This window comes from Suricata suricatta, chromosome 15 (genome assembly GCF_006229205.1).
Source record: "Suricata suricatta isolate VVHF042 chromosome 15, meerkat_22Aug2017_6uvM2_HiC, whole genome shotgun sequence".
NCBI lineage: Eukaryota > Metazoa > Chordata > Mammalia > Carnivora > Herpestidae > Suricata > Suricata suricatta.
This window is the reverse complement of record NC_043714.1, coordinates 48832047-48845111: the sequence shown is the minus strand read 5'-3', so window position 1 is coordinate 48845111 and position 13065 is coordinate 48832047. Positions and strand designations below refer to the sequence as shown.

At 32.7% G+C, this 13065-nt stretch overlaps 1 protein-coding gene across 8 annotated transcripts in view; it reads right to left on the bottom strand.

Annotated features, from left to right (window-relative positions):
• The window catches only part of OXR1 (oxidation resistance 1), a 427046-nt gene that overhangs the window by 9055 nt on the left and 404926 nt on the right, over positions 1–13065 (bottom strand). For 5 of the 8 annotated variants that reach the window (XR_003903487.1, XM_029924062.1, XM_029924064.1 and 2 more), the window contains 2 exons: positions 2246–2326; positions 305–430 (listed from right to left, as the gene is read on the bottom strand). Coding sequence is in view for 7 of the 8 variants with exons in the window: in XM_029924062.1 (XP_029779922.1) it covers positions 305–430; positions 2246–2326 (207 nt within the window). In the remaining variant the exon portion in view is untranslated. Of the gene's footprint in view, positions 1–304; positions 431–2245; positions 2327–12349; positions 12525–13065 lie in introns of those variants that run through there. The other 3 variants (XM_029924068.1, XM_029924067.1, XM_029924063.1) reach the window with 3 other exon arrangements.

Genomic DNA, 13065 nt, shown 5'->3' with positions numbered 1-13065 from the left:
GGGGGGGAAGAGGTGGTGGTAATGGAGGAGGGCACTTGTGGGGAAGAGCACTGGGTGTTATATGGAAACCAATTTGACAATACACTATTTAAAAATTTTTTTAAAAAATTGCTACTGCTTATTTTAATGTCTGCTCCTAATATCTTCCATTATACTCTTTGCTATATTTTGTTTACTTTTTCTTCACAGGGAAGGAAGACTAATAGCAGTAACCCTGCTTCTTTAGTTTTGAAAGCAACTAAAAAGAGGCTGTTTTACTCCATAGGTACATACTCAGAAATGCACATATGTGGGTATGTCATACCTTTTCAATCTGATCTGGCAGTAAGAGTTCACTGGGATCACTTAGGTTTGGTCGAAAAGATTCAGACTCCAGGTCTGCTTTCACTGGAGCAATCTGCTTTGAATTTATGTCTTCTCTTGTAGTAATCTAAAGAAGTAAGCAGAAGTAGCATGTTAATATAAAATTACAACAGACATTAAAAAATTACTGCCTTTTGAGAAAAATAAAACTTTGTATTTTAAAATGGGGGCTAAAACTTTAATTTAGGATTTTAGAAGGCAAAGATGCTCATGCTCATGTAATTAACAATGACATATCCAATGTAGAAAAGGATTTTTCAACTATAAGCAGATATTTTCTCATCTCCTATATGACGGATAGATAACAATGAACACCCATTTTTTTTGTGTAAGAGGAAAAGTCACATGCACGCTTTAATTTTGCTACTAAAGGGCAAAAGTGAACTAGCTAACTTGCTATTTATCTGCACTATTTAAAATAAGTGGGATTCTTTTTCCACAGTAAACATAAAATTTGTCAAAAATAATTAAGGAAACTTTCTAGGTGCCAAAATTTAAAGAATAGTACAATAAAAAAATGTAATGTTTATCCCTATGTGTGAAAACATGGGTTTATATGCTTCATTGACAAAGTTACCATTATTTTAAAAAATGTCTTATTTTTACTTTCGAAACACTGTCTTTTAAATCAATTTTACCATACAATAAATTTAAAAGATTTTCGATAACCATATTTTTAAAATTAGATGAATTTGATGCATTACAAAAGAATATATGCTTTTGCTTGATGGACATGATCTGATATTCTTAAAATGATAAAAATGTTGATGAACTCAAAACAAACTCCTATATAATTTATTCTGTTGACACTTTTTCATATTAATTCTAATATATAAAACAGTAATATTAGAAAATAAAAGATATAAGACATAATTATTACTTATGAAATATTTAAATTGAAAAGAGAATTGTTTTGGAGCACATAACTAAAATGCAGCAATGCACAGTAATTATGATTCAATTAAGCATGAAATCTTGTTAAATTATTTTGTTACTTTTACAGATTTCTTACCAAACGTAAAGAGCATTATATTTTCAACCAATACGTGTTCTAGAACTGTATTGCTTTTTGGTGAGAAGTTAAACTACATTAATTCTTTCACATCATCATTCTGTTTTACCCTTATTTTGATGATGTGAAAGTTTAAAACAAAATCCAAGGCAGCATGAGAAGCATTAAAAGAAAAAATTTAATAGTTCTAGCACAGTCATGAAAGTGTATCTCATTAAGAAGAGGAAAGCACACAATAATACACAAAGCTGAAAAATGAGTTCAATTGTATCACTCTCTTGCTTCTAAAAAAAATCACAAAGATTATTTCATGGAATTAAAAAATTTATCTAGTTCTGATGTATACTATTCCAAAGTATTTCTAATACCAACCAGGAATACTTCAAGACCAAAAACAATTTATCTCATTAAAATATTTGATGTGGGATTGATACAACTGAAATAGCCTTAAGAAAGAGAAAATATTTAAGCCTTGCTATTCATTAAAGGTTTTTAAATTTTCCAATAGTACCTCATCTTCCAGATTCTGTTTAGTAAAGAATCAGTCTCAAACCCAAAAACATTCTTCCAATGTTAAAATTAATTGAACACTCCTCATTGCTCTAAGAAGCACATAGTACTAAGACAGTTCTACAGTGACAGAAAATTCCTCTGAATATTTTTAAAATGAAAAGACGATAGAAAAGATAATCCTGGAGGCTCTTCAAGACAAAACTGTACTCTTTTAATACAAAAAGGAATTTTCTGATGGGGTTATTTTAGTGCTGCAGTCAAAACAAATCCTTAAAAAATGAGATTTGCCCTGACAAATGACACTAAAAACAAGGAGTATTCAATCTCCGGAGGGGTTTAAACTACTGAATGGGGCACCTGGAGACGTCTGCAGAGTGTGCGCAGTTCTTCAGTATTTAGAGCATCGATCCTGCGGTGATACTCAGCCACTGACACTACCTGAATATGGAGACAGGAAGACAATAATTCCACTGACAGTTGAGAAAAATAGCCAAAACAAAACAAAAAAAAATTGGAGAAATTTTAATGGAGAAGGAGAACTATAATCAGGGTTTCTTTCCCCACTCCATGCTGAAAATCAGGAGATTTCTCTGTATCAAACTACAGCGAAATACACACAAATGAGTTTAAAATCACTACATCCAATTGGTTCATAACATACGGTTTACAAACTGCTTCATATAGACAGAATTTGAGTAAAGAGAATTATAGCTGCTTATAAAGGAAACACTACAGAAAACAACAAGCTTTGCTAACATCAAAGATAACATCTAAAATCATAATGGTGGGTATCTTACAAAGAAAATGGTAGTTTCAACTCTCTCCTCAAATAAGTTTAGCTCAAACATTATATCCGAATGGCAATGCTGAAAGAATTTCTCCTAGGCAAAGGTAAGAAACATACCTATACTATATGATCTCTATCAGAAAAAAAGGGAGCGAGAATAAGACAGGAAGTACATTTAAAAACCTAAGGCGGTACAAAAATAAGGTCCAGAAAGTAAAAGCTAGGTTTTCAAAAGTATACCAAAACAACAGTATCTTCTCAGTCATGTCTACTTCTGTCTTTTTACATGACTGTATTCAGTTTTTGTCTTTCCTCTATATTATTTCTTTATGGCTGGCACTGCAGAAGCTATTTGTGACTAAAGCTAAGTGACACTCCTACATTCTAAATTTCTAAGAAAAACTATCTTCTATAATTGCCTAGACCAACCTCCTGCCTAATGAATTAGAAAGCCATATATGACAGATAAACGTTATCACAAAAAGTCCACAAAAATGACAAGTTCCTTCGGTTGACACAACAGATAACACCTTTCTCAGATCATGACATAATTCCCCAAACAGAAACCATAATACAGTGAACTCTGGTGGTGTTATAAACACATGTTGACACTCCTGAGCTATGACAGATTCCTCTTGTGATCAGTGCAGGTAAACAACTGGCTCATAAAGACTTTAGACTTCTAACCTAGGTTTTAAAAAGCTCTTGTTCTAGCCAACTAAAATAAATTAGCCACCAGTAAGCATCAAAGTAACTCTGAAGAGTTATGTAAACCTGTTGAAAGCCATGGAAGCCATGAAAATAGTAAAAAAGAAAAACTGGACTTCTGTTTTGGCACTGAATTTTTTACAAAGCAACAATGTGTACCATATGACAGCTGACTCTGTCCTCAGGAAGAAACCCCAAATGGTTATGATCTCCAGCTCTAGAGGATCAGATGGATCTGGGTTTGGGCCCTTCTTTCTCTATTTCTCCATAAAACAATGGAAATAATAAGACCACATAAAAATTAAGTTCCTTATGAAATAAAAAGAGAAAACAAAATGCATACATGAAGGACTGAGTAGACAGAGAACAAACTATGGGTTGATGGAGGGAGGTGAGTGGAAGTTGGGCTACATGGGTACTAAGGACAGCACCTGTCATGATGAGAACTAGGCACTGTCTGTAAGTGATGAATCACTGAATTCTACTCCTGAAACTAACACTGCACTATATGTTAATTAAAATTTAAATTAAAAAAAGAAAAAAATTAAAATTAAAAAAAAAATAAATACAGTATGGGGTCCTGGAATAGAAAGGGGGTATTAAGTGAACATCTGGTGAAATCGGAATGAGCATAGGGCTTAGTTAAAAAAAATAATGATGGAACTTTTAAAAGGCTTAAATTAATAGAGGGATATATGATGTTTGTGGTCTGGGATACTCAATATTGTAAATATGTCATTTTCCCCATAAGTTAGTATATAGATGTAATGCAATCTCACGAAAATTTAAGAACATTAAAAAAATAATAAAGGGCTGTATATAGTGCCCAGCACATAGTAAATGATAGCTACTATTATTATTACTTTTACTTATCATTTTTCACCAATTATCCTAAGGACTAAAGGATAATGTCTGAAGACCCTGCTTATCTATTTATTTACTTACTTGACGTTTATTATTTTGAGAGAGAAAGAGAGAGAGAGAGAAAGAACACGAGCGGGAAAGGGGCCATAGAGAGGGAGGGAGAATCCGGAGCAGGATCCACTCTGTCAGCAAAGAGCCTGATTCTGGGCTCGATCTAAAAACTGTGAGATCATGACCAGAGCTGAAGCCAGGAGTCTGACGCTTAACCAACTGAACCACCCAGATGCCCCTCCTTATTTTAGTTTTCATTTTTGATAGTAAATTATTTCAGTTTTGAGAGCTCATCTTATTGACTCTATTTTGAACTTAATTTTAAATCTGAGTATTAGATATATTAAAGACTTTTCGAAGTACCTGGCTGGCTCAGTCGGTTGTATCCAACTTTGGCTCAGGACTTCGGCTCTTGGTTTGTGGGTTTGAGCCCTGCGTCGGGCTCTCTGCTGTGACACCTCACAGCCTGAAGCCTTGGGATTGGGATTCTGTGTCTCCCTCTCTCTCTGCCCCAACCCCCATTCTCTGCTCTCCCTCTCTCTCATTCTCAAAAATAAACAAACATTAAAAACATTAAAAAACAAATAAAGACCTCTCAAGAACAAAAAATTTTTCAATAAAGATGAAAAATAAGGTCCTAAAAAAATCACAGCCTTGCTTTTATGTGGCCAGTAAAAAGACATCTCTACAAAATATTTAATGGCAAGTTATATTCCTTCTTTTTCCTCCCATGGCATTCAATCTAATCAAGTCTCCTTACTAGGAGTTTTCAAGTTATAGGACTTACCTACTCCTCTGCATTTCTTCTACCCGTCTAGTTAACAGTAATTTTACACTTATTTCTTAAAGCTCCTTCCTTTACCATATCAAATACATTTCTTCAATGGAAGAAAAATTAAATTATGCCCACAAAAGGAATCATGTATAATCTAACTGTATCAGTATCACTGAGTAGGATGTTGGTGAGGCAAGCATGAACTGCCATCCTAAGCATAAGCTTGTAACATTTGGTAAAGTTACAGTTTCTTTAATGTCACAAATCTGCCTTTTCTTGTTCATACTTTTTTTGTAAAAAACTATTTTGGGTCTTATAAACTAATCACTTCATTAATCCTAAATATTTACTCATGCTGTGATAAAGGAAGATATACAAAACTACCAAAAGAGTCTGTAAATTAATAAAGAATAAAGGTTTGAAATCAAATGAGCGCAGAAACATACTTCATCTCAAAATAAATGAATGTAGAGATACAGATTCCTAGGATATACATGGTAGAACTGCAATTAGTCCTAAATTAATTTTTTTCTTAGTATATCATACTCCATGTAGTTATTTACCCCAAATATTAAACCTAAGTAGAAAATGGACACATTTCTACAAAATGTCCTATATCACACTCCCAATTATTAAGCATGCACAGATGAAGAAACCAAGATCTCAATGAAAAGTATACTGTGTCTCACTAGAAAGGCACTTCTTGAGGAATACAGTCGTTTGCACACTGCTAAAACCCCCTCTGGGAACTCAGAAGTCTGACCTACTCTCTGCCTAAGTAAGTGCAACTCTCCAGTCTTTGCAGTCTGGCAAAGGACTCTCACAGAGAAAATGTTTCCCTAAGCATTTATTTTCACAGAATACAAACATAAAGACAGGATGAAGTCCACCCATCTCTGTTACAGAGGAACCAACAAAAACCAGTACAGAACAAAAGCTAAAGTTAGAGAAAAGGTACAGTTGCTGTCAGTGCCACAAATAAGAACAAGTTCTTCTTCCAGACATACAGGCCAATATTAGAGTCTAACAGTCCTCCTTCCAGGATGCCCCAGTATTTCCCTGAGATTACCCCACAAACCAAAACTTCCCTTCCTCCAATTGCCTAGCGAGCTAACAAACCCTGGTAGACACTCTGAATGTGTCGTTTTTATTCCTTACTTTCATTCTTTGGAGTAGAAAGAATAATACTACCTAATCAATTCCATTTATACTTACTTTGGTATCCAAAAATATGCTTAACAAGGAGAAATTGTGAGTTTAGGTTGCAGTAGCTAACTGAAAGGGCATACGACAGCTTCCTTGATATCACATAACCTTCTGTTCTATACATATACAACGAAGTCTTTATTACAAAATAAGACCTAGATTATAGTAAAACTTTGCTCCTTTTTGCCTTAAGCTACTGCTCTCAGAATAACATTTTATGGGCCTATAATAAATAAGGTGTAAAAGAAGCAAATAGAGAATCATAAATTAGAAAGCCAACAAATAGACGAGGGAAAAAAAAAGATGTAATCCAGTATAAATTGAAAACAGAACATATTATCACAGTTTAGATTTGAAGAAATCTTCCGTATTTAAAATTACTTCCTCTTAAGTACACATGCAGGTGACCCCTCCCAGATCTCCGTGAGAAGGCAGATATATTCACTGTTCTTTTAATCAAAAGGAAACCTGTTAACTACTCAAAACAACTCAATTACACTATGTGTATGCTGTTTTAGCTTTTTGGCACAATAAATATAAGAAGTTAATCTCAAAAAAAGGGAATAATCTTATTTTCCCCATGGTTTACCAGGGGAAAAGAATACTCATTACATAATCTTGAAATATATAAAACCACTATTGGCAGCTGGAGACTTCAAAACTCCTCTAATCAGTAATTTACCAATCCAGCAGGCAGAAAATCAGTAAGAACGTAGCTGAACTGAAAAAAACCCTCAATTAACTGGATCTAACTGACATACGTAGACTAGTCATCCAACAACAACAAAACATACCTTCTTTTCAAACTCACATGGAATATTCATTAAGATAGACCACATTCTGGTCCATAAAACATATGTTAAGAAACAAAAATCATGAAAAGTATGCTCTCAAACCACAACAGAATTAAACTACAAATCTGTAACAGAGAAAGAGTGGGGAAATCTACAAATATTTTTATCCCACACATTAATGCATAGTCACAAAAGCCCTGGGAAAAATTTGAAATGTTTGAACTAAATGGAAAAAAATTCCAAAAAGTATCAACATTTTGGGATGGAATAAAGGCAGGACTTAGAAGAAAATTTATAGCACGGAATGTATATATAAGGAAAGGAAAAATCTAAATCTGAAGAAGGAAAAACAGTGAAAAAAATTAGAGCAGAAATCAGGGAAATTAAAAACAGAAAATCAGGAGAAAAATCAATGAAACAAAAAGCCAGTTCTTTAAAAAGAGCAATAAAATTGATAAACCTCTAGCCAAGCTAATTAAAATAAGTGAGAGAAGAAATATATTATATCAGAAATGTATAGGGGTCATCCCTTGATCCCATGGACACTAGCAGGATAATAAAGGAATATTATACATGGACTCAATACCTACAAATTTGATAACATAGATGAAATGGACCAATTCCTTGAAAGATACAAACCACCAATGCTTAGAAAGAAAAAAATAGATCAATGTAGCAGGCCTATATTTCTTCAAGAAAATGAATTAATAATCACTAACCCTCCAAAACAGAGAGTATGAGGCCCAGTTCAAGCCAACTAAAATGAATTGGTTACCAGTAAACATCAAGATACTTCTATGAAAAGCTATGTAAACTTGTTGAAAGCTATGGATTAAGAATTTAAAAATGGATAAAGCGGACAGATTTACACTTAACATTTGCAAAGCAACAATACATACACTGTGGTAGCTGACTCTATACTCTGTACTTAGGTAGAAGCTCAAGGTAGTTGTGACCTCTAGCTCTGGAGCATCTACAGTGAATCCAGATGGATTCACTGATAAATTCCATCAAACATTTAAGGAAGAGATTATACTAATTATCTACAATGTCTTCCAGAAAATAGAGGCTGATGGAATATTTCCCAACTCACGATCTAAACATCTGACCAGACATCTCACTAAAGAAGATATACTCATGGCAAATAAGAATATGAAAAGATGCTTAGTATCATATGTCCTAAGGAAAAGACAAATTAAAATGATGGGTATCACTACCTACCTATTTAAAATGGCTAAAATTCAAAGCACTGACAACATCAGATGTGGTGAGTTATGTGGAACAACAGGAACTGTCATTCACTGTTGGTACACTGAAAAATGGTACTGTCACTTTAGAAAACAGTCTGGTAGACTGTTAGAAAACTAAACATACACTTATCATACAATCCAGCAATCATGCTCCAGGGTATTTGTCCAAATGAGGTAAAAACTCATGTTCACATAAAATCTGCACAGCCTTTTATTATCAATGTCAAAACCTGGAAGTAACTAAGATGTCTTTCAACAGGTGTAAGGATAAAACAAACTGGTACATCTAGACAACGGGATATTAAGTCAGCACTAAAAATAAATAAGCTATGAAGCAATTAAAAAACAGTGAGGAACCTTACATGTATCTTACTAAGTGAAAACCCATTCTGAAAAGTTGTGTGATGGCAACTATATGATACTCTATAAAAGGCAAAATGACAGAAACAGGAAAAAGATCACTTGTTACGAAGTATCTGGTAAAGAAGGAAAAACAGAGGCAGTATAGGGAAATTTTAGGGCAGTGAAACTATACTGTATCGTCCTATAATGGTCTATGTCATTCCATAGAATGTACAACACAAAGAACAGACCTTAAGGTCAACTCTGTGATAATAATGTATAATATTAGTTCATAGATTGTAACAAATATGCCATACCAATACAAGATGTGAATAATAAGAGTACTGTGTGTGTGTGCTGGAGGATGGAGTGGCATATGGGAACTCTCTTTCCATTCAATTTATCTGTAAACCTAAAATTGCTCCGAAAATAAAATCTATTAATTAAAAAAAAGCAAGAGAAGGATAAGCACAAAATCCAGAGAAGTGGTTACCAATCTGGGGGAGACAGGATGAGATGGAGAAAGACACACAGGCTGACATAACTGCATTGGTAATGCTCTAGTTCTTAAGTTAGATAGTGCGATCAGTTTATTTTTATGCCTCATAACTTGCACATGCAATAAATATGCTTTTCAAAAAAGTCAAATAAAGAAAAATATTCTACACTGAATATATATTCATATATCTTTTCACTTTGGTTGCTGACTAGAACTAGGTTGATTAATAAATTTCCTGTAAATATGTATTATAGGTAGGCAATAAAGTATAGCACAGAAAGAACACCGGGTTTGGAATTCAAACCTCTGACTTAATTTTGATTCTGCTTTTTACTAGATTTGTGACCTTGAGCAACTCCATTTACTCTCTCCATTTCTAGTCTTTTAAACAGAAATAATATTTTAAGCATTTATAATAAATGATAGTGTATGTACGACATATACAAAATAAACACAGACACATTAAATGTACAAAATAAACGTTAATGCCCTTTCCCTGATTATGTTGTGAAGATTCTGTGAACACAGCTAAGAATTTAAGTGGGAATAGACTAAAGCCAGAATGCCTTGATTCAAATCATAGCTCTAATCTGCACTGGTTGTGGTATGACTGTTATATGCCTCTATTTCTTAAAATGGATAAGAGAATAGCAATATTCACAATGAAGATGAAATAAAATAAATGATGCTAAGTGTTTAGAATAATACAGTATTATTAAAAGTACAGAGTATGATAACATGATTATTATCTTGAGTCAAGGTCACTGGGAAGATTTTTACATTTAAAGTAATTCTTAAAATTTTAGCTATGAACTAATTCTTGCAGAGATGTAAATAATCTATAATAGGATTTTTCTCTTGTGTTTTCAAAAATGAAAGCCTAAGTACAAAAAAAAAGTCTGTCTTGTCATACATATATAAGAGCCTGTTAAACAGAAAAAAATGATGACTAAAGTAATGAAGTATTGATAGAGATAAAACAATGTTGCTATATTTAAATGATTTGTGACTTGAATCTGATTAAGCCTAAATTCCGATTATAAAACAGTCAAGCAAACTATAATTGACAGACACTAAAAAGGCAGGATACAGCATAATGTTACATCAAATATATAGCTTCAAGTAAATGGTTAGAAATTAAAGTTTAGGTTGTTTGTCAAAATAAACTGTAAAATAGCCTTAAAAAAATAAAGACAGGAAAGGTAAGCATGCTTGATCAATATGGTTCTTACTGAAACTAAATGGCAAAGGTTTAACTTCACTCCATATATCTTAGAGCACATTTTACCTGTTAGTTATGTTTCTGAGCCTGAAATTAACTCATTTGTAAAATGAAAATAACCTACATCTGGTTAACATGCAGAGTTACTGTAAGGTGAAATATGATACTACATACCTGAGCATTTATAAAACTGTTCTGGTTTACATAAATACAGAGCCATGTAAAGTAAGTCTATAGATACCATTCTACTGATAAATTGAGTAAAGATATGAAAAAGTGAAAAGCTACAACATATTTGTTATTCTTCTAAAAGAATCATTTTCTAATTTTGATTTTAAAACAGAAGAGCCCCTTTCCAGAAAAATCTTATAGGAAATCTCAATCTACAAAACAAGAATTGCTATCCTTTTAATCTTTACTTTCTTAAGCTTTTCTCCTGCCTTACAGCTACTAGGGGGATCTACTCTAAAGCAAGGAAAACAACTAGAAAACCAGAACCTGAACTTGTCTACACATCAAAACAGCATACTGTATTGTACTCTTTTTAGAAACTCTCAAATACATCCTGGTGAGATAAAGAATGTGATAGTCAAGCTGTCTCTGTGTTCTATGACAGTTTAGTTCAGTGACCACTTCATACTTGTTTCCTCATCTTTAAAATGGGGAGTAATGCTGATGCTGCAAGGTTATTGTGAAGGTTAAATGAAATAACATGTAAGATAGACGCAGGGGCAGAACTGAAGACCAGTGAGAAGCATGCTCTTGTATCTGACTAAACCACACATTAGCTTCCTATAAGGTTAAAAACAGGAAATGGCTGCGTGTGCTAATAAGTATGTAATGTGCATTATGACAACCTGTAAAATTCAAAACACCCACTATTTTGCTTGTATTTATAATAAATTGTATTAAGGCTTTAACAAACTAATGATACACACTTATTTAAACTGCCAATCAAAAAATACATGAATGCTCCACTGCTCTTGGTTTAAAAAAAAAAAAAAGCTGTGTTAACTAGCTATGCTGATAAGTGTGGTCACAATCTTAACAAATCTAATCATTTCAGATAGCTACATCCGTGTTCTGATGTACTATAAATACAAAAATTTGAAATGAATCAACTTAAAAATAAAGACATAATAAAGTACACCCAAACCCAGTAAAAGCTAATGCCAGGTGAAATAATTTTGGTATTTTCACAAACTTAACATTTATGAGTGAGTGACAGGTTGCTTTGGAGACATATTCCAAAGTTATTCTTGGTTCTAAGTATTTATCTAGCCTTATTTAAATTACCCACAATTACAGTAAAAATAAAATTAATATTCATAAGGCAAATTATAATCTTAAATTACCACAGAAAGAACAATTGGCAATACATTTTTATAACAAATAATGGACCTATATTTTTACTGGAAAAAAAAATAGGATTCTCTAGTAAGGCTGAAATTCTCTCCATGCTTTTTAAAGTTTCACATTAGTTTACCATTACTGGAAATGTTTTGGATAGATGTAAAAAAGCCTTTTCTCAAAATTATTAAAGTAATAGTCATATTACACAATATTATAAATGTATGTAGTCTGGGATTCAGTCAATAAAAATTAAAGTTAATTCACTCTGATTTTTCTACTCTATTTTTTAGAAAGAATTCTGAGAATTTTCCTATAAAGGTCAGCTTAAATTAAAAATTAAGGCAGCAAATAAAGATTTGATAACTTTCTGTTGATGTAAAATAGGAAAACCAAAAGACTTTTTTACAAAACAAAATTGCAGTTTTTATTAATTTCCTTTTTTGAAGATATTTAGGATTGGCAGAAATAAAGGTACTTTTTTGTAATCATACAAGTTTGTATTCTATAAATATCCTTTTCACTTAAACTTTCAGAAATAGTATAATTTTTCATCATGTCACCATAAAAAGACTAGTAAATACAGAAATTGAAATCATTGACTAAGATTTACCAGGGTATATTTATGATTAAGTGGTTGATGTCTTCTCCCTTTTTTCCCATACCAGAGACGAGACATTTCCTTTCCAGAGCAATTAAGTTATATCAAATCTCATAAGGCGTGTTTTAAAAAGCATTCTTCCTCTGTTAAAGATAAATTTTCAGCACAAGAGCTCTACTACAGTGACAAAACAATTTGCCAGAGACAAAGATTTGATTGACAAGACAGAGAGCTAATCACTAAGTAGTATCGACTGCAAAGACAGTTCTGAGTGGAGACTGTAAAGCCAGGGAGGGAAAAGAAGGTTTCCCATGCTTAAGTTTGGTTGCACTGTACCCAAATGTGGAAAAAAAAAAGAATCAAAAGTTTAAAGACACAGAGCACATATCAGCAAACACGAGTACACTAAGAAATACACTAAAAATATCTGTCATAAAAAAAAGTACTAAGTGAAGTTTCCAGCGTTGCTCCAAAAGTGCACAAATGAATTCAAGTAACATTTTGTTTTGCTTATACAGTCACACAATTTTATTCTTTATTTACACCTAAAAATTCAATAAAATGTCATTTTTTGTGAATATTTTTTAAGTAATGAGACATCCCTTTGAGAGCCCTCTAACTCTAAAATTTTATAGAATGCCTATGTAAAAATAAAACAAATCCACTACAAATAAATCTTATACAAATATTAAAGTGACCAAAAACTTCCTCTACCATTATACAGTCAA